Source organism: Drosophila persimilis, unplaced genomic scaffold (genome assembly GCF_003286085.1).
Source record: "Drosophila persimilis strain 14011-0111.01,24,50 unplaced genomic scaffold, DperRS2 tig00002470-arrow-arrow-pilon, whole genome shotgun sequence".
Lineage (NCBI taxonomy): Eukaryota > Metazoa > Arthropoda > Insecta > Diptera > Drosophilidae > Drosophila > Drosophila persimilis.
The window spans coordinates 6,179-26,470 of NW_020825681.1; the positions used below are offsets into that span (position 1 = coordinate 6,179).

The 20,292-nt window shown below is 55.5% G+C and overlaps 2 protein-coding genes across 2 annotated transcripts; both read right to left on the minus strand.

Annotated features, from left to right (window-relative positions):
• Positions 1-7,640: 7,640 nt before the first annotated feature.
• On the minus strand, positions 7,641-10,863 carry LOC6603920 (IQ motif and SEC7 domain-containing protein 3; the record flags this gene model as incomplete). Its single annotated transcript, XM_026994386.1, has 4 exons — positions 10,655-10,863; positions 9,268-10,586; positions 8,297-9,235; positions 7,641-8,229 (listed from the first exon to the last, which is right to left on the minus strand). Coding segments are annotated over exons 1-4 (2,899 nt in total), but the record flags the coding sequence as incomplete, so codon positions are not given.
• A 3,815-nt stretch (positions 10,864-14,678) lies between these two features.
• LOC113567209 (IQ motif and SEC7 domain-containing protein 3-like) lies at positions 14,679-18,158 on the minus strand. Its single transcript, XM_026994387.1, has 5 exons — positions 18,094-18,158; positions 17,612-17,808; positions 16,225-17,543; positions 15,305-16,157; positions 14,679-15,240 (listed from the first exon to the last, which is right to left on the minus strand). Exons 1-5 carry the CDS (start codon positions 18,156-18,158, stop codon positions 14,762-14,764), a joined length of 2,913 nt encoding a protein of 970 aa, XP_026850188.1. The 3' UTR covers positions 14,679-14,761.
• Positions 18,159-20,292: the final 2,134 nt, after the last annotated feature.

The following is a 20,292-nucleotide window of genomic DNA, read 5'->3' on the forward strand; positions in this document are numbered from 1 at the left end:
CTGCTCCAGCTGCCCGCCCTGAGTATGCCCAATGCCAGACAAATTCGGATGCTGCAGCGGCAGCACCAACCAACGACAATTATTCCCCCCCCCCCCATCATTCTGCCAGCTGTCCCCGACATTATGCCCATTCTGGACAAGCTGCAGAATGACCCGAGGGTGGGCAACAGTAGCTATCACACCAAGCTCATCAGCCGCAATGGTGTCCGTATCCAGGCCCGCGACATGGCTACCAGGGATGCCATCATGGCAATCCTGGGCGATGGCGACGGCAACGAGGCGATGACTGGCCACTACACACACCAGCACAAGAGTGACCGTGGGCTACGGATCGTCGTGCGAGATCTCCACCACTCCACAAGCACCCAACTAATAAAAAATCAGATGGCCGAATTAGGTTATTATGTTATATTTATTAGAGCCATTAAAGGGAGATCCGATGGACAGCCGCTCGACCAGTTCGAGTTGGAGATAGCCCCCAAGCCGGATGAAAGCCACCACGATGTCCTCCAATTAACCCAGCTGGGCAACCAGTTGGTGACCGTGGAAAGGCAGGCCAAGCCGGTGGACCCAGCCCAGTGCCACAGATGTCAGGCATTCGGGCACACCCGCACCTACTGCAGGCGTTCATTCGTCTGTATGAAGTGTGCGGGTGCCCACGCGTCCACGGCATGTGCCTAGCCAATGGCAGACGCCCCTAAATGCGCCAATTGCCAGGGCGCCCACATCAGCGCCTACAAGGGATGTCCGGCATTCAAGGCAGCAAGGGGCCGCCTTCTGTCCCACCGAGTGGCCATGCAGGAGTTGCGTCGCAAGCGCAGCTCGCTTCTGCAGCCATTGCCAGAGCAGCAGCCACCACCAGCAAGAACAACACCAGCACATCCAGGGCGCCGACAGCAGCAGCAACAGCAAGCTCAAACGCCAGCCAATCCCTGGCGCGGACAGCAGCAGCAGGCAGCATGGACGCCACTCAATGTCTCCTCTCCTGGGCGACGAAGAGGACAACAACATCAGCAGAAGCAGCAGCAGCAGCAGCCAATACATACAAAAAAACAGACGCCTGCTGCCTCTGGCCCACGCACTGGGCGACGACGTCCAGAGCAGCCATTGAGCCGTTCCCAGGCACAACAGCAGCAGCAGCTACAGCAGCTGCAACAGCAGCCGCAGCGCGAACAACAACAGCGACAGCAGCAGCAGCAGCTTGCCAACAACCGCTCCCGGCAGAAGATGCAGCCGAAACGCCAATCTTGCGAGGGATCCTGCAGCCAGGCACTGTTGGAGAATACGCAGAGGATGACGCGATTGGAAAAGAGGCTGGAAGCGATGATGTCACTACTCACCTCGCTCATCCAATCCCAGGCAGTGACGGCAACTCCAGCAGTTCCAGTGACATCGGAAAATCCACCAACAATGGCAGCAGCAACAGTGGTTGCCCCAGCTCCACAGCCACCACAAAAAACGTCAGGGCCAATGCCAGCCGCCATTCCAGAGACGGATCCTGAAACGGATGAAGAAAATGATGACGATGAGATGTGGACAGATGACGACTCCATGGATGACATTAAGGCCTACGCCCGCAACATGAGGTACCATCTTGACAACCAGATATCCTGGAACGCTGTGTACTAATTGGACACATCTCTGCCACTGCAATGGATTAAATGACAAATGCATATCAACCGCATGCCACAACAAAAATTAACAACGGACGCTGCCGCCATCAAAGCAATTAAATAAAACATCAACACACACACAAACATCCATTACACTTGGGCGGCCGGACCTGTGCCGTTCGAGTAGATGTGTGTCGTGTCCGCCATCGTCCTTAGCTGGTGGCCGGATCCAGTGCCATGGCATTCAGAGTGCCCTATGGTCCTGGAAAAGGAAAAATCCATCAGCCACACATACGATTAAAAAGGGCGCTCAAAATACTTACCGCCAGCCATTCAGACACACACACACAAACATCCATTACACTTGGGCGGCCGGACCTGTGCCGTTCGAGTAGGTGTGTCGTTCTCCGCCATTGCCCTCATCTGGTTGCTGGAACCAGGTGCCGTGGCATTCAGAGTGCCATGTGTACCTGGAATGGAAATATACACACAAACATCCATTACACTTGGGCGGCCGGACCTGTGCCGTTCGAGTAGATGTGTGCCGTGTCCGCCATCGTCCTTAGTTGGTGGCCGGATCCAGTGCCATGGCATTCAGAGTGCCCAATGGTCCTGGAAAAGGAAAAATCCATCAGCCACACATACGATTAAAAAGGGCTCTCAAAATACCTACCGCTAGCCATTCAGACACACACACACACTACACTTGGGCGGCCGGACCTGTGCCGTTCGAGTAGATGTGTGCCGTGTCCGCCATCGTCCTTAGTTGGTGGCCGGATCCAGTGCCATGGCATTCAGAGTGCCCAATGGTCCTGGAAAAGGAAAAATCCATCAGCCACACATACGATTAAAAAGGGCGCTCAAAATACTTACCGCCAGCCATTCAGACACACACACACAAACATCCATTACACTTGGGCGGCCGGACCTGTGCCGTTCGAGTAGATGTGTGTCGTGTCCGCCATCGTCCTTAGCTGGTGGCCGGATCCAGTGCCATGGCATTCAGAGTGCCCTATGGTCCTGGAAAAGGAAAAATCCATCAGCCACACATACGATTAAAAAGGGCGCTCAAAATACTTACCGCCAGCAATTCAGACACACACACACAAACATCCATTACACTTGGGCGGCCGGACCTGTGCCGTTCGAGTAGATGTGTGTCGTGTCCGCCATCGTCCTTAGCTGGTGGCCGGATCCAGTGCCATGGCATTCAGAGTGCCCTATGGTCCTGGAAAAGGAAAAATCCATCAGCCACACATACGATTAAAAAAGGGCTCTCAAAATACCTACCGCCAGCCATTCAGACACACACACACACACACATCCATTACACTTGGGCGGCCGGACCTGCGCCGTTCGAGTAGGCGTGTCATCGACCGCCATTGCCCACAGATGGTGGCCGGACCAGTGCCACTCGCTCTACATTAGGGCCACAATTACCGACGCACACACACACACTCACATCCATTTCACTTTGGCGGCCGGACCCGTGTCGCCACAGTACTATGTGTGCCGTCTACTCCTGGCTCCCAGCTGGTGGCCGGACCAGTGCCACTGGTTCTCCAAGCGGGGAGCCACAGCCACAACGACGACGAGGTGCTAATTGCACCTACCTCTGACGACTTTGGAAGACGCCAATTTCGACGACCAGGGGGGACGACGGGGTCGGCCGGTATGCAACGCAATGTCTTTACAAGCATTGTGTTTTGCTATGCCGGCCGATGCTTCTTGTCTTCCCTGTAATTATAGTAAAAGATATAGACATTATTTTAAATTGTTATGTTTATTGTAATATTGTAAACGTAAATCAATTGTAACTGTTTTGTCTCGTCTTTGTTCCAGTGTAGTATCTCTTTTATTACCTGTTTTTCCGTCGTCTCCACTCCAGTCTACTACTTACCTGTATTGTTATTTCTGCAAGTGCTTGTCTCTTTTATTTAGAGCCTTTCCACTTATTTTCCATGCAAAGCACATGCATTGTTTACCTTTTCTCTTTATCTATTCCTCAACTGACTACGTGTTGCAACACTGCACATTTCTGCACATTTCGATCTCATTTCTTTAACCCCTTCTTCCCCCTTATTGTTACTATCGTAATTAGTGCGGTTCTCCGACACCCCACTAAAAAAAATTATTACAATCTGTGATAAATCTTCGGCGGCAACGGTGCTGACAATTGATTATCGGTTTCGTAATCGACTTTCAAATCAGCATCAGTTGCCGCCACACCCCACCACTACGGCCTAAATTGAGCCAAATATGCAAGTCTTCGCATATATCCACTACGTTCCCTATAAACTGCCCGCCCACATGTACATGATACATTCCTAGTCGTCTGCCCTCAGCAGGCGGCAAGGGTAGTAGAGGGGACTGAAGACCACATACCGCATTACAACCAACAAAACATCAAGTTGACAAACTCACAGGGGATCAAATCAAATTTTAAGTTAGGGAAAATTACACGGAAGAGACAGCATACTTTTGAGCGTGGCCCCACTTTACTTTCTTGACTCACACCGCACACACACACACACTTGACACCCTCTTGACAATTCATACTTTTGAAGCCTTTTGCCCCGATCGTGGAATCGAGTCTCGAGTCTGGATCTCTGTCCAAACGAGAAAAAGTCGTGTCGTGAGCGTTGTGGAGTCGAGTCGTGTTTGAGGTTTAGTCCCTCCGTCAAAGTGCCGAAAAGTTTATCTCTCTCTCTTTCTCTTTTTCCCTTGCCCCCCCCTGCTGACTGCGGGCCTAGTCGAGGTTACAAGTGTTTAACGTTGCTGCAGTTTATATGTTTGTAAATTATTGTGCCATTAAATGTACTAGTGTGTTTGAGTGCCGTTTAAAAGTTAAATTGTAAAAAACAAACAAACAACGAGGGGGAACGTTGTGAGTTGCTGCGGACACCGCAACTCTAAGGTTATACCCGATACTAAGTCAGTATGGCTCTCCTCCGGCAGACGCCGCTAATATTTAACGACACGACAGAGAGTCGACAAGACAGGAAATCAGTCTGAGCGTGACGTCGGGCGCTGCGTAGCCACTGCAAATTGATTTGTTCCTTTTGGCTAAAAAAATGGTCTGATCTGATCCAGATTCAACAATCTAATAGATATGGTCATTATCTATGATTCTTCGTTTTTAGTTTTCTCAAATCTGCAATATTGTGGATGCAACAGATTTTCGTCCTTTGTGGGGGCGGATGGGGGTGGGGCGAAATTCTGAGATATACGTTTTATAGTGACATCTTAAAGGAGTGTGTGCACCAAATTTGGTTACTCTAGCCTTAATAGTCTCTGAGATTTGTGGTTGCCTCAGATTTTCGTCCTTTGCGGGGGCGGAAGGGGGTGTGGCGAAATTTGGACAGGAAACGGTCAAGGTCCGATATCACAGGAGTGTGGATACCAAATTTGGTTGCTCTGGCTTTTATAGGTTCTGAGATCCTTGAACTCATATTTTGCAATTGGCAAAACCGACCATGAAACCTGTGTGTTAGAGTGAGACAGAGCGAGAAAGAGTGAAATTGTTTTCGTGATTCTGGCTGTAATAATTATACGATCTGGTTCAGATTTTGCACTCTAGAAGATATAGTCATCTTCTACGATTCTGCGTTTTTAGTTTTCTCGTATCGTCGAAATTGTGGATGCCACAGATTTTCGCCTTTTGTGGGGGCGGAAGTGGGCGGGGCAAAGTTTTGAAATATTTTTGGAGCAGTGACATATCACAGAAGTCTGGATCCAAAACATCGTTGCTCTAGCTCTTATAGTCTTTGAGCATTAGGCGCTGAAGGGGACGGACAGACGGACAGACGGACGGACGGACAGACAGACAGGGCTCAATCGACTCGGCTATTGATGCTGATCAAGAATATATATACTTTATAGGGTCGGAAACGATTCCTTCTGGACGTTACACACATCCACTTTTACCACAAATCTAATATACCCCAATACTCATTTTGAGTATCGGGTATAAAAATGTACATCTACTAAATTAAGACATATACCCACAAAGAGAAATTAATAAAGCAACGCGCTTGGTTGCTGGCGGCTCACACCCCAGCCTCTCAGTTCCTCCCCTGTATGGAGCACTGAGTGCCCTCAACCCAAAGCGGGTATATAATTGGAAAAAAAAACTCAAAAAAACTGTGTGAATCAATCTGACTTGACAAAATCTCCACTCGCGTCGGTCGAAAAAATTTATTACCAAATCCAACCAAAGCCAATCCAGCGCAGCTATGCCACGCGGTTCCACTGCCAGAAGAGGACGACGACGACGAGGACCACACGGCGTCACAGCCAGGGATCGCCCCAAATCAGCCATTTCCACTGCCAGCTCCGACAGCGCCGCCGACGGCGAAGCCAGCGCCGACAGCGCAGCCACCGGCGCCGTGGCAGACGCAGCGATACTGAGACGCCAATCCACCGACTCCGCCACCTGGTTGGAGGCACTTCCTCCAATTCCTGGACCGGCTCCAGCCACCATTACCGGGTATGTGAGGACCACAAATACCGACACCACCATCACGGCCACTCCGGCCACTCCGGCCACAAGCCCCATCCCCGACCTGCCCTGCCCCAACAGCTGGGCGGCCATTCCCAATCTCACCAGCCAGGAGCAGTTCCAGATCGGCGATTGGGTTGAGGCGGTCCATACCCAGGAACGCCAGCGGCAGCAGAAGCAGCAGAACATCAGCAGCAGCAGCAGCAGCAGCGGTAGTCGCCGGCTTGAGGCATTGGCGGCGTCGGCAGCGGCAGCGGCGTCAGCCAAAGCACCGCAATGTCAAGCACCGCTATGTCAAGCCAAGCCAAGCCTAGCGGTACCGAGCGCGCCAATAATTCCGCTTCCCACACTCCAACACACACATACACGTATCGATGCACCGTATGCCGATGCTTCGTGTGGAGAGAGCCGGAAACAGCAAGGAACGAGAGAAGGCGCAAAGAGAGAGCGGGTAACGACCTCGTACCAGCGACAGTACGAGAGGGCACTCGAGCAGCCTCTACACGAACAGCAGCCAACACAAGATTCGTGCTCGAGTGCCCGTTCGGGAGCGAGTTCGAACTCGAACCACAGCCATGGCACAAACCCCGCTCGATCGGCCACAGCAGCGGTTCCAAATGCAATGCACACAGCCAATACCACAACCACAAATACAATGATGACATACATCAGCACACAAACAGCGACATCAAACACAAAAACGACAACTACAATTACGTCGGCAGCCAGACGATGCCTGTTAACAGCAATGTTAACAGGCGGACCCCCCCCACCACCGCCGCCAGAGGAACATCAGCAGCAGCAAACACATCAACAACAACAACAACATCAGCCAATAGCAACAAACACAGCCAATACCGATGATATCCCATCCACCTCTGCTGCAGCGGCCCGTTCGCCACTGAAGCGCGTCCGCGCCGAGGTGGATGACGATGACGATGATGACAGTGATGACTCGGATGCTGCAGCGACAGCACCAACCAACGACAATTATTCCCCCCCCCATCATTCTGCCAGCTGTCCCCGACATTATGCCCATTCTGGACAAGCTGCAGAATGACCCGAGGGTGGGCAACAGTAGCTATCACACCAAGCTCATCAGCCGCAATGGTGTCCGTATCCAGGCCCGCGACATGGCTACCAGCGATGCCATCATGGCAATCCTGGGCGATGGCGACGGCAACGAGGCGATGACTGGCCACTACACACACCAGCACAAGAGTGACCGTGGGCTACGGATCGTCGTGCGAGATCTACACCACTCCACAAGCACCCAACTAATAAAAAATCAGATGGCCGAATTGGGTTATTATGTTATATTTATTAGAGCCATTAAAGGGAGATCCGATGGACAGCCGCTCGACCAGTTCGAGTTGGAGATAGCCCCCAAGCCGGATGAAAGCCACCACGATGTCCTCCAATTAACCCAGCTGGGCAACCAGTTGGTGACCGTTGAGAGGCAGGCCAAGCCGGTGGACCCAGCCCAGTGCCACAGATGTCAGGCATTCGGGCACACCCGCACCTACTGGACTCCTTGAGATCCTCGGCAAACTTGCAGCGGTCGTGCTCGTTGCGGGCATTGAAGGTGATCAGGATCTTACCGTCGACCTTCTGCGACAGCTGGATGCAGAACGGATAGTTGGGCATGTCCAGCAGGGTCACCACCGTGCCGCAGAGCGGGAAGCTGTTGCGGAACGTGTACGTCACGGAGGTCTTCTTCTTGCTGAATATCTTGGTGATGACCAGCAGGTCGTTGAAGAGGAACACCTCGCGCTGGTGGACGCCCGGCCGCTCCTTCTTGTTCACGTCGGGTATCTCGTACAGGCGGCAATAGCAGACCAGCCGCCGGTGGGGCAGCGCCAGATTCGGCTTCTTGCCGACAATGGTGGCCTGCACCTTCATCACCTGGGTGACGTGGTCGCTGCCCGGCTTGAACTCGTCCGACTTGACGCGCTCATAGATGCCGCTCAGCATGTCCTTGTCAATGTCGTGGCAATCGTCGATGCCTCGCAGATTCTTGATGAAGTCCTCGACGCGCATGCGCCTTTCCGGCTTCAGATTGGGCGTGTGCAGATCCGTATTGAGCATAATGATGGCAAATGCCAGCACAAAGATCTGTAAACAAATATAAATCGGATTAGTAGGCGAACCTCCAAGGAGGGGAGGGGAGGGGAGACTCTACCGTATCGGATGATCTTAGGCGCCCCACAATGTCCGCATTGCACTCGCAGTAGCGCTGCGAGAAGATCTCCATCAGCCGCTCAATCTTCTGCGCCTCCCCGGGCATCCGGAAGTAGGCCTGGAACTTGCGCAGGGCCACGTCCACCTGGCGGCCGGACAGGTCCAGCTCCATGGCGAAGCAGCTGAGCACGGCCATGTTGAACTGGTTCTGCAGATTGCCCAGATACTCGCCGATCATCTGGCGGGAGAGGCCCTTGCGCGTGATCAGGAAACGAGCCACGCCCTGTGGCGTGTTCTCGAGGAAGCCCCTGCGGATGAGATAGGTGATGCCCTTCTCCGGCTTCTTGTTGAACAGATTGAGGCCCACGCGGTACTGCCGCTTGCGTATGGTCTCCGACATCTTGTAGTTCTGGGCCACGCCCGCGGCGGAGGCCGCTGCCTGCAGCTGCTGCTGCTCGTGCTGCTGCTGTTCGTGCTGCTCGTACTGCGCGGCGCTGGTGTGCGACGAGACGGCATGATCGTCCGTCGGCGGTACTCCGCCCGCCGCTGTGGCCGCTGCCACGGCCGCCTGCATCTGTGCGGCATAAGCTCCGGGCCCAGCAGCAGCTATGGCTGCTCCGGAGACCACAACGGCTCCACCTCCACCTCCGCTGGGCACCGAGACCGATACCGAGTCGGCCGAGTGCGTGGAGAACTGCTGGGAGCTGTTCAGGGCCGTGCCACGCTTCCACGTGTGGGGGGAGTTGCTGCGGTCCGATCCGAGGTCGCTGTTCATGTTCCGCTCCGCCGAGGTGACGCTCGAGTCTGAGCCGGAACTCTGGACGGAGGTCAGGCTGCCGTTCTCCGCCGTCTTGCAGAGCCCGTTGGTCCGCAGCAGCGACGGGGGCGGCGGTGTCTGGCGCTGCAGCAGCGCAAATATAAATCGGATTAGTAGGCGAACCTCCAAGGAGGGGAGGGGAGGGGAGACTCTACCGTATCGGATGATCTTAGGCGCCCCACAATGTCCGCATTGCACTCGCAGTAGCGCTGCGAGAAGATCTCCATCAGCCGCTCAATCTTCTGCGCCTCCCCGGGCATCCGGAAGTAGGCCTGGAACTTGCGCAGGGCCACGTCCACCTGGCGGCCGGACAGGTCCAGCTCCATGGCGAAGCAGCTGAGCACGGCCATGTTGAACTGGTTCTGCAGATTGCCCAGATACTCGCCGATCATCTGGCGGGAGAGGCCCTTGCGCGTGATCAGGAAACGAGCCACGCCCTGTGGCGTGTTCTCGAGGAAGCCCCTGCGGATGAGATAGGTGATGCCCTTCTCCGGCTTCTTGTTGAACAGATTGAGGCCCACGCGGTACTGCCGCTTGCGTATGGTCTCCGACATCTTGTAGTTCTGGGCCACGCCCGCGGCGGAGGCCGCTGCCTGCAGCTGCTGCTGCTCGTGCTGCTGCTGTTCGTGCTGCTCGTACTGCGCGGCGCTGGTGTGCGACGAGACGGCATGATCGTCCGTCGGCGGTACTCCGCCCGCCGCTGTGGCCGCTGCCACGGCCGCCTGCATCTGTGCGGCATAAGCTCCGGGCCCAGCAGCAGCTATGGCTGCTCCGGAGACCACAACGGCTCCACCTCCACCTCCGCTGGGCACCGAGACCGATACCGAGTCGGCCGAGTGCGTGGAGAACTGCTGGGAGCTGTTCAGGGCCGTGCCACGCTTCCACGTGTGGGGGGAGTTGCTGCGGTCCGATCCGAGGTCGCTGTTCATGTTCCGCTCCGCCGAGGTGACGCTCGAGTCTGAGCCGGAACTCTGGACGGAGGTCAGGCTGCCGTTCTCCGCCGTCTTGCAGAGCCCGTTGGTCCGCAGCAGCGACGGGGGCGGCGGTGTCTGGCGCTGCAGCAGCAGCAGCTGGCTCTGCTGCTGTGCCGTGATCGAAGAGGTGCGCTTGGGCACCTCCGGCGGAACCTTCTTGCAGCTGCCGCTGCCACTGCCGCTGCCGCTGCCCGTGCTGCCGCTGCAGCTGGGAGTGGGCGTGGTGCTGCCGCCCTTGGGGCGCATGTAGATCTGTGCCGCCGAGTAGTAGGGCGTGTGGGGGCTGTGCCCGCTGGCGTTCACCCACGAGGCGTTCAGCGAGACGTCCGCGGAGCTGGCGTAGCTCAGGTCGTGCGGGGAGCCGTGGTAGCTGGTGTAGTAGACGGCTCCCTGGGCATTGTAGTAATGCGGCTCGGCCGCGTGCAGCAGATTCACATGCGGATGGGAGGCCATTCCGCCAGCGGTGGCTGTGGATCCCGAAATGGAAACGGGAGAGGCGCCTGCAAAAAGACAGAGGAGTTGGATTAAGCAAAGGATCCACAAGCAGGGGGAGAGAGTGATTCCTTACCCGATTGACTACGTGGTATGGGACTGCAGTCCAGCTGTCGTCGCTCCCGCATCGACAGAGAGCGCGACTTTTGATTGCCAGAATGCCCAGAGTGTGCAATGGAGGAGGGGATCTGGCGTTTAATAGAGCTCTTAGTCCAGCTGCCACCTGCCTCCTGTACTGCTTTCAATCTCCTCCGTAGATACGTATCTATGCTTTGTCACAGAGCTAACAACTATGCTATGCTATTGATTGTTGATTGATTGAGGCAAAACAAACAGAGATCTAAACTGGAATTTTTAACAGCAGAATTTCCGTCTTTAAACGGAAGGGACATCGCCAAAATATCACCAAAGGGTCGTATCTATTCTATTAATCTGTTCCCGATTCCCTTTCAAGACACTCAATGCCTCCAAACGAGACTTATATCTTTGGGTAATCCCATAAAGAAGAGGCTCCCCAATCGTGTCCATGGTTTTCCCTTTGAGAGAGGCAATACTTACGCTGACTGTGCCCGTCCGCGCTTGAGGACATCTCCGCCATTGCGGATCGAGTTCTTCTTGTGCATTCCCTGGTGCTGGTGCTGCTGCTGCTGGTGCTGCTGCATCTGCTGTAGCTGCTGCTGCTGTTGTGCCTGGGAACGGCTCAATGGCTGCTCTGGACGTCGTCGCCCAGTGCGTGGGCCAGAGGCAGCAGGCGTCTGTTTTTTTGTATGTATTGGCTGCTGCTGCTTCTGCTTCTGCTGATGTTGTTGTCCTCTTCGTCGCCCAGGAGAGGAGACATTGAGTGGCGTCCATGCTGCCTGCTGCTGCTGTCCGCGCCAGGGATTGGCTGGCGTTTGAGCTTGCTGTTGCTGCTGCTGTCGGCGCCCTGGATGTGCTGGTGTTGTTCTTGCTGGTGGTGGCTGCTGCTCTGGCAATGGCTGCAGAAGCGAGCTGCGCTTGCGACGCAACTCCTGCATGGCCACTCGGTGGGACAGAAGGCGGCCCCTTGCTGCCTTGAATGCCGGACATCCCTTGTAGGCGCTGATGTGGGCGCCCTGGCAATTGGCGCATTTAGGGGCGTCTGCCCTTGGCTTGGCACATGCCGTGGACGCGTGGGCACCCGCACACTTCATACAGACGAATGAACGCCTGCAGTAGGTGCGGGTGTGCCCGAATGCCTGACATCTGTGGCACTGGGCTGGGTCCACCGGCTTGGCCTGCCTCTCAACGGTCACCAACTGGTTGCCCAGTTGGGTTAATTGGAGGACATCGTGGTGGCTTTCATCCGGCTTGGGGGCTATCTCCAACTCGAACTGGTCGAGCGGCTGTCCATCGGATCTCCCTTTAATGGCTCTAATAAATATAACATAATAACCCAATTCGGCCATCTGATTTTTTATTAGTTGGGTGATTGTGGAGTGGTGTAGATCTCGCACGACGATCCGTAGCCCACGGTCACTCTTGTGCTGGTGTGTGTAGTGGCCAGTCATCGCCTCGTTGCCGTCGCCATCGCCCAGGATTGCCATGATGGCATCCCTGGTAGCCATGTCGCGGGCCTGGATACGGACACCATTGCGGCTGATGAGCTTGGTGTGATAGCTACTGTTGCCCACCCTCGGGTCATTCTGCAGCTTGTCCAGAATGGGCATAATGTCGGGGACAGCTGGCAGAATGATGGGGGGGGGAATAATTGTCGTTGGTTGGTGCTGTCGCTGCAGCATCCGAGTCATCACTGTCATCATCGTCATCGTCATCCACCTCGGCGCGGACGCGCTTCAGTGGCGAACGGGCCGCTGCAGCAGAGGTGGATGGGATATCATCGGTATTGGCTGTGTTTGTTGCTATTGGCTGATGTTGTTGTTGTTGTTGATGTGTTTGCTGCTGCTGATGTTCCTCTGGCGGCGGTGGTGGGGGGGGTCCGCCTGTTAACATTGCTGTTAACAGGCATCGTCTGGCTGCCGACGTAATTGTAGTTGTCGTTTTTGTGTTTGATGTCGCTGTTTGTGTGCTGATGTATGTCATCATTGTATTTGTGGTTGTGGTATTGGCTGTGTGCATTGCATTTGGAACCGCTGCTGTGGCCGATCGAGCGGGGTTTGTGCCATGGCTGTGGTTCGAGTTCGAACTCGCTCCCGAACGGGCACTCGAGCACGAATCTTGTGTTGGCTGCTGTTCGTGTAGAGGCTGCTCGAGTGCCCTCTCGTACTGTCGCTGGTACGAGGTCGTTACCCGCTCTCTCTTTGCGCCTTCTCTCATTCCTTGCTGTTTCCGGCTCTCTCCACACGAAGCATCGGCATACGGTGCATCGATACGTGTATGTGTGTGTTCGTCGCCCAGGAGAGGAGACATTGAGTGGCGTCCATGCTGCCTGCTGCTGCTGTCCGCGCCAGGGATTGGCTGGCGTTTGAGCTTGCTGTTGCTGCTGCTGTCGGCGCCCTGGATGTGCTGGTGTTGTTCTTGCTGGTGGTGGCTGCTGCTCTGGCAATGGCTGCAGAAGCGAGCTGCGCTTGCGACGCAACTCCTGCATGGCCACTCGGTGGGACAGAAGGCGGCCCCTTGCTGCCTTGAATGCCGGACATCCCTTGTAGGCGCTGATGTGGGCGCCCTGGCAATTGGCGCATTTAGGGGCGTCTGCCCTTGGCTTGGCACATGCCGTGGACGCGTGGGCACCCGCACACTTCATACAGACGAATGAACGCCTGCAGTAGGTGCGGGTGTGCCCGAATGCCTGACATCTGTGGCACTGGGCTGGGTCCACCGGCTTGGCCTGCCTCTCAACGGTCACCAACTGGTTGCCCAGCTGGGTTAATTGGAGGACATCGTGGTGGCTTTCATCCGGCTTGGGGGCTATCTCCAACTCGAACTGGTCGAGCGGCTGTCCATCGGATCTCCCTTTAATGGCTCTAATAAATATAACATAATAACCCAATTCGGCCATCTGATTTTTTATTAGTTGGGTGCTTGTGGAGTGGTGTAGATCTCGCACGACGATCCGTAGCCCACGGTCACTCTTGTGCTGGTGTGTGTAGTGGCCAGTCATCGCCTCGTTGCCGTCGCCATCGCCCAGGATTGCCATGATGGCATCCCTGGTAGCCATGTCGCGGGCCTGGATACGGACACCATTGCGGCTGATGAGCTTGGTGTGATAGCTACTGTTGCCCACCCTCGGGTCATTCTGCAGCTTGTCCAGAATGGGCATAATGTCGGGGACAGCTGGCAGAATGATGGGGGGGGGGGGGGGGAATAATTGTCGTTGGTTGGTGCTGTCGCTGCAGCATCCGAGTTTGTCTGGCATTGGGCATACTCAGGGCGGGCAGCTGGAGCAGCCCAACGCCGCCGCCGCTGCTGCTGCTGTGGGTTCCTGTGCCGCAGCTACTAGTTGCATTTGCAGGTGAGTGAGGTAGAGCTAGTGGAGCATGTATATGTATATCGTACGTGTATGCGTGTATGCTGAATGTATATATATACAATTAGTTTTAGAAACTTATTTTAGCAAGTAGATAGTGCGGGAAACAGACAATTGTTTAATTTATGTACATCAATTAATATTAGCAGAGAACGAAGGAACATTCAAAATTCACTATATACTCGTAAGCTGTGTGTGTGGTGTGTGTGTATGTTTGTTTGTTAGGTGTTGCAGAAAAAATGGCTTTCGGTTCGTTTCGATTCGGATTATACAGATATTTGACTCTATATGCTATATAGATTTAATATTTATCGCTTTGCAGAACAACGGAAATGTACAATACGTAGATGAGTAGATGACTTAGACCTCCGTCGATCGTAGGGGCTACATGTATATGTATATCGTACGTGTATGCGTGTATGCTGAATGTATATATATACAATTAGTTTTAGAAACTTATTTTAGCAAGTAGATAGTGCGGGAAACAGACAATTGTTTAATTTATGTACATCAATTAATATTAGCAGAGAACGAAGGAACATTCAAAATTCACTATATACTCGTAAGCTGTGTGTGTGGTGTGTGTGTATGTTTGTTTGTTAGGTGTTGCAGAAAAAATGGCTTTCGGTTCGTTTCGATTCGGATTATACAGATATTTGACTCTATATGCTATATAGATTTAATATTTATCGCTTTGCTGAACAACGGAAATGTACAATACGTAGATGAGTAGATGACTTAGACCTCCGTCGACCGTGCGTTCTCATCGGAGCGTGAGGCCTTCCTCTCCCTTCCAGGGATTCGACCCGTGACCACGGCTCCTCCTCCTACTCCTGCTCCTCCGCCTCCCTGCTGCTGTAGCGCCTGCGCCTGAGCCTGCGCTTGGGCCTGGGCTTGCGCCTGGGCTTGCATTTGTGCCTGTTGCTGAAGCATTTGCTGCTGCTGCATCATGTAGGCGGCCTGCGACTGCTGCACAAAGTTGGCATGCGTGTACGCCTGCATTCCGGGCGCTGCATACACATTGTTGGGCGTGGCAATCGCCGCCGTTGGCGGCATGTTGAAACGCATCTTGGCAGCCGCCGCTGCATTGGCGGCAGCTGCAATGGCCGCCGCATTCTCCCGCGAGGCGCTGGACGTGGTGGTCGACTGGAAGGAGATGCTCATGCCGCTGTCCAGGGAGCCGACGCTGCCTCGTCGCTGGGGCTTCTCGTTGCCAACTGGAAGGAGACTCGGAATAAGACAAACGCTCTCACATATCAAAATTTGAGTCTGAGAACTCACATTGCTCGTGCATGTCCAGGAGACTGTTGCTGAGCGCACTGCGCTTCAGCTGCTGCGTGGAGTCGGCCGAGTTGCCAGCTGCCTGCTCGCCGGCTGCCTGGGAGCCGCCGCCTGGCTGGGAGCCATAGGGACAGGGACACACCTCCACATCGGCCACGCCACTATCGCGGTTCTCTGCGTTCCCCGGGGCCCGGTTGCGCGCCGACTTCTGGCGCTCCAGCTCTGCCTCGATGCGCAGCGATTCCATTTCGTCCATCTCGCTGATGGACTCCTTGAGATCCTCGGCAAACTTGCAGCGGTCGTGCTCGTTGCGGGCATTGAAGGTGATCAGGATCTTACCGTCGACCTTCTGCGACAGCTGGATGCAGAACGGATAGTTGGGCATGTCCAGCAGGGTCACCACCGTGCCGCAGAGCGGGAAGCTGTTGCGGAACGTGTACGTCACGGAGGTCTTCTTCTTGCTGAATATCTTGGTGATGACCAGCAGGTCGTTGAAGAGGAACACCTCGCGCTGGTGGACGCCCGGCCGCTCCTTCTTGTTCACGTCGGGTATCTCGTACAGGCGGCAATAGCAGACCAGCCGCCGGTGGGGCAGCGCCAGATTCGGCTTCTTGCCGACAATGGTGGCCTGCACCTTCATCACCTGGGTGACGTGGTCGCTGCCCGGCTTGAACTCGTCCGACTTGACGCGCTCATAGATGCCGCTCAGCATGTCCTTGTCAATGTCGTGGCAATCGTCGATGCCTCGCAGATTCTTGATGAAGTCCTCGACGCGCATGCGCCTTTCCGGCTTCAGATTGGGCGTGTGCAGATCCGTATTGAGCATAATGATGGCAAATGCCAGCACAAAGATCTGTAAACAAATATAAATCGGATTAGTAGGCGAACCTCCAAGGAGGGGAGGGGAGGGGAGACTCTACCGTATCGGATGATCTTAGGCGCCCCACAATGTCCGCATTGCACTCGCAGTAGCGCTGCGAGAAGATCTCCATCAGCCGCTCAATCTTCTGCGCCTCCCCGGGCATCCGGAAGTAGGCCTGGAACTTGCGCAGGGCCACGTCCACCTGGCGGCCGGACAGGTCCAGCTCCATGGCGAAGCAGCTGAGCACGGCCATGTTGAACTGGTTCTGCAGATTGCCCAGATACTCGCCGATCATCTGGCGGGAGAGGCCCTTGCGCGTGATCAGGAAACGAGCCACGCCCTGTGGCGTGTTCTCGAGGAAGCCCCTGCGGATGAGATAGGTGATGCCCTTCTCCGGCTTCTTGTTGAACAGATTGAGGCCCACGCGGTACTGCCGCTTGCGTATGGTCTCCGACATCTTGTAGTTCTGGGCCACGCCCGCGGCGGAGGCCGCTGCCTGCAGCTGCTGCTGCTCGTGCTGCTGCTGTTCGTGCTGCTCGTACTGCGCGGCGCTGGTGTGCGACGAGACGGCATGATCGTCCGTCGGCGGTACTCCGCCCGCCGCTGTGGCCGCTGCCACGGCCGCCTGCATCTGTGCGGCATAAGCTCCGGGCCCAGCAGCAGCTATGGCTGCTCCGGAGACCACAACGGCTCCACCTCCACCTCCGCTGGGCACCGAGACCGATACCGAGTCGGCCGAGTGCGTGGAGAACTGCTGGGAGCTGTTCAGGGCCGTGCCACGCTTCCACGTGTGGGGGGAGTTGCTGCGGTCCGATCCGAGGTCGCTGTTCATGTTCCGCTCCGCCGAGGTGACGCTCGAGTCTGAGCCGGAACTCTGGACGGAGGTCAGGCTGCCGTTCTCCGCCGTCTTGCAGAGCCCGTTGGTCCGCAGCAGCGACGGGGGCGGCGGTGTCTGGCGCTGCAGCAGCAGCAGCTGGCTCTGCTGCTGTGCCGTGATCGAAGAGGTGCGCTTGGGCACCTCCGGCGGAACCTTCTTGCAGCTGCCGCTGCCACTGCCGCTGCCGCTGCCCGTGCTGCCGCTGCAGCTGGGAGTGGGCGTGGTGCTGCCGCCCTTGGGGCGCATGTAGATCTGTGCCGCCGAGTAGTAGGGCGTGTGGGGGCTGTGCCCGCTGGCGTTCAACCACGAGGCGTTCAGCGAGACGTCCGCGGAGCTGGCGTAGCTCAGGTCGTGCGGGGAGCCGTGGTAGCTGGTGTAGTAGACGGCTCCCTGGGCATTGTAGTAATGCGGCTCGGCCGCGTGCAGCAGATTCACATGCGGATGGGAGGCCATTCCGCCAGCGGTGGCTGTGGATCCCGAAATGGAAACGGGAGAGGCGCCTGCAAAAAGACAGAGGAGTTGGATTAAGCAAAGGATCCACAAGCAGGGGGAGAGAGTGATTCCTTACCCGATTGACTACGTGGTATGGGACTGCAGTCCAGCTGTCGTCGCTCCCGCATCGACAGAGAGCGCGACTTTTGATTGCCAGAATGCCCAGAGTGTGCAATGGAGGAGGGGATCTGGCGTTTAATAGAGCTCTTAGTCCAGCTGCCACCTGCCTCCTGTACTGCTTTCAATCTCCTCCGTAGATACGTATCTATGCTTTGTCACAGAGCTAACAACTATGCTATGCTATTGATTGTTGATTGATTGAGGCAAAACAAACAGAGATCTAAACTGGAATTTTTAACAGCAGAATTTCCGTCTTTAAACGGAAGGGACATCGCCAAAATATCACCAAAGGGTCGTATATATTCTATTAATCTGTTCCCGATTCCCTTTCAAGACACTCAATGCCTCCAAACGAGACTTATATCTTTGGGTAATCCCATAAAGAAGAGGCTCCCCAATCGTGTCCATGGTTTTCCCTTTGAGAGAGGCAATACTTACGCTGACTGTGCCCGTCCGCGCTTGAGGACATCTCCGCCATTGCGGATCGAGTTCTTCTTGTGCATTCCCTGGTGCTGGTGCTGCTGCTGCTGGTGCTGCTGCATCTGCTGTAGCTGCTGCTGCTGTTGTGCCTGGGAACGGCTCAATGGCTGCTCTGGACGTCGTCGCCCAGTGCGTGGGCCAGAGGCAGCAGGCGTCTGTTTTTTTGTATGTATTGGCTGCTGCTGCTTCTGCTTCTGCTGATGTTGTTGTCCTCTTCGTCGCCCAGGAGAGGAGACATTGAGTGGCGTCCATGCTGCCTGCTGCTGCTGTCCGCGCCAGGGATTGGCTGGCGTTTGAGCTTGCTGTTGCTGCTGCTGTCGGCGCCCTGGATGTGCTGGTGTTGTTCTTGCTGGTGGTGGCTGCTGCTCTGGCAATGGCTGCAGAAGCGAGCTGCGCTTGCGACGCAACTCCTGCATGGCCACTCGGTGGGACAGAAGGCGGCCCCTTGCTGCCTTGAATGCCGGACATCCCTTGTAGGCGCTGATGTGGGCGCCCTGGCAATTGGCGCATTTAGGGGCGTCTGCCCTTGGCTTGGCACATGCCGTGGACGCGTGGGCACCCGCACACTTCATACAGACGAATGAACGCCTGCAGTAGGTGCGGGTGTGCCCGAATGCCTGACATCTGTGGCACTGGGCTGGGTCCACCGGCTTGGCCTGCCTCTCAACGGTCACCAACTGGTTGCCCAGTTGGGTTAATTGGAGGACATCGTGGTGGCTTTCATCCGGCTTGGGGGCTATCTCCAACTCGAACTGGTCGAGCGGCTGTCCATCGGATCTCCCTTTAATGGCTCTAATAAATATAACATAATAACCCAATTCGGCCATCTGATTTTTTATTAGTTGGGTGCTTGTGGAGTGGTGTAGATCTCGCACGACGATCCGTAGCCCACGGTCACTCTTGTGCTGGTGTGTGTAGTGGCCAGTCATCGCCTCGTTGCCGTCGCCATCGCCCAGGATTGCCATGATGGCATCCCTGGTAGCCATGTCGCGGGCCTGGATACGGACACCATTGCGGCTGATGAGCTTGGTGTGATAGCTACTGTTGCCCACCCTCGGGTCATTCTGCAGCTTGTCCAGAATGGGCATAATGTCGGGGACAGCTGGCAGAATGATGGGGGGGGGGAATAATTGTCGTTGGTTGGTGCTGTCGCTGCAGCATCCGAGTCATCACTGTCATCATCGTCATCGTCATCCACCTCGGCGCGGACGCGCTTCAGTGGCGAACGGGCCGCTGCAGCAGAGGTGGATGGGATATCATCGGTATTGGCTGTGTTTGTTGCTATTGGCTGATGTTGTTGTTGTTGTTGATGTGTTTGCTGCTGCTGATGTTCCTCTGGCGGCGGTGGTGGGGGGGGTCCGCCTGTTAACATTGCTGTTAACAGGCATCGTCTGGCTGCCGACGTAATTGTAGTTGTCGTTTTTGTGTTTGATGTCGCTGTTTGTGTGCTGATGTATGTCATCATTGTATTTGTGGTTGTGGTATTGGCTGTGTGCATTGCATTTGGAACCGCTGCTGTGGCCGATCGAGCGGGGTTTGTGCCATGGCTGTGGTTCGAGTTCGAACTCGCTCCCGAACGGGCACTCGAGCACGAATCTTGTGTTGGCTGCTGTTCGTGTAGAGGCTGCTCGAGTGCCCTCTCGTACTGTCGCTGGTACGAGGTCGTTACCCGCTCTCTCTTTGCGCCTTCTCTCGTTCCTTGCTGTTTCCGGCTCTCTCCACACGAAGCATCGGCATACGGTGCATCGATACGTGTATGTGTGTGTTGGAGTGTGGCCTTCTGTCCCACCGAGTGGCCATGCAGGAGTTGCGTCGCAAGCGCAGCTCGCTTCTGCAGCCATTGCCAGAGCAGCAGCCACCACCAGCAAGAACAACACCAGCACATCCAGGGCGCCGACAGCAGCAGCAACAGCAAGCTCAAACGCCAGCCAATCCCTGGCGCGGACAGCAGCAGCAGGCAGCATGGACGCCACTCAATGTCTCCTCTCCTGGGCGACGAAGAGGACAACAACATCAGCAGAAGCAGAAGCAGCAGCAGCCAATACATACAAAAAAACAGACGCCTGCTGCCTCTGGCCCACGCACTGGGCGACGACGTCCAGAGCAGCCATTGAGCCGTTCCCAGGCACAACAGCAGCAGCAGCTACAGCAGATGCA

What these genes read in the sequence shown, in the direction of transcription:
- LOC113567209 (XM_026994387.1), bottom strand. Translation starts at nt 18,158, where the DNA reads ATGCACAAGAAGAACTCGATCCGCAATGGCGGAGATGTCCTCAAGCGC. An exon ending in GCCTAAGATCATCCGATACG is followed by an intron (nt 16,158 to 16,224) that starts GTAGAGTCTCCC and finishes ATTTGTTTACAG; the next exon opens with ATCTTTGTGCTGGCATTTGC. An exon ending in CCTGGACATGCACGAGCAAT is followed by an intron (nt 15,241 to 15,304) that starts GTGAGTTCTCAG and finishes GTCTCCTTCCAG; the next exon opens with TTGGCAACGAGAAGCCCCAG.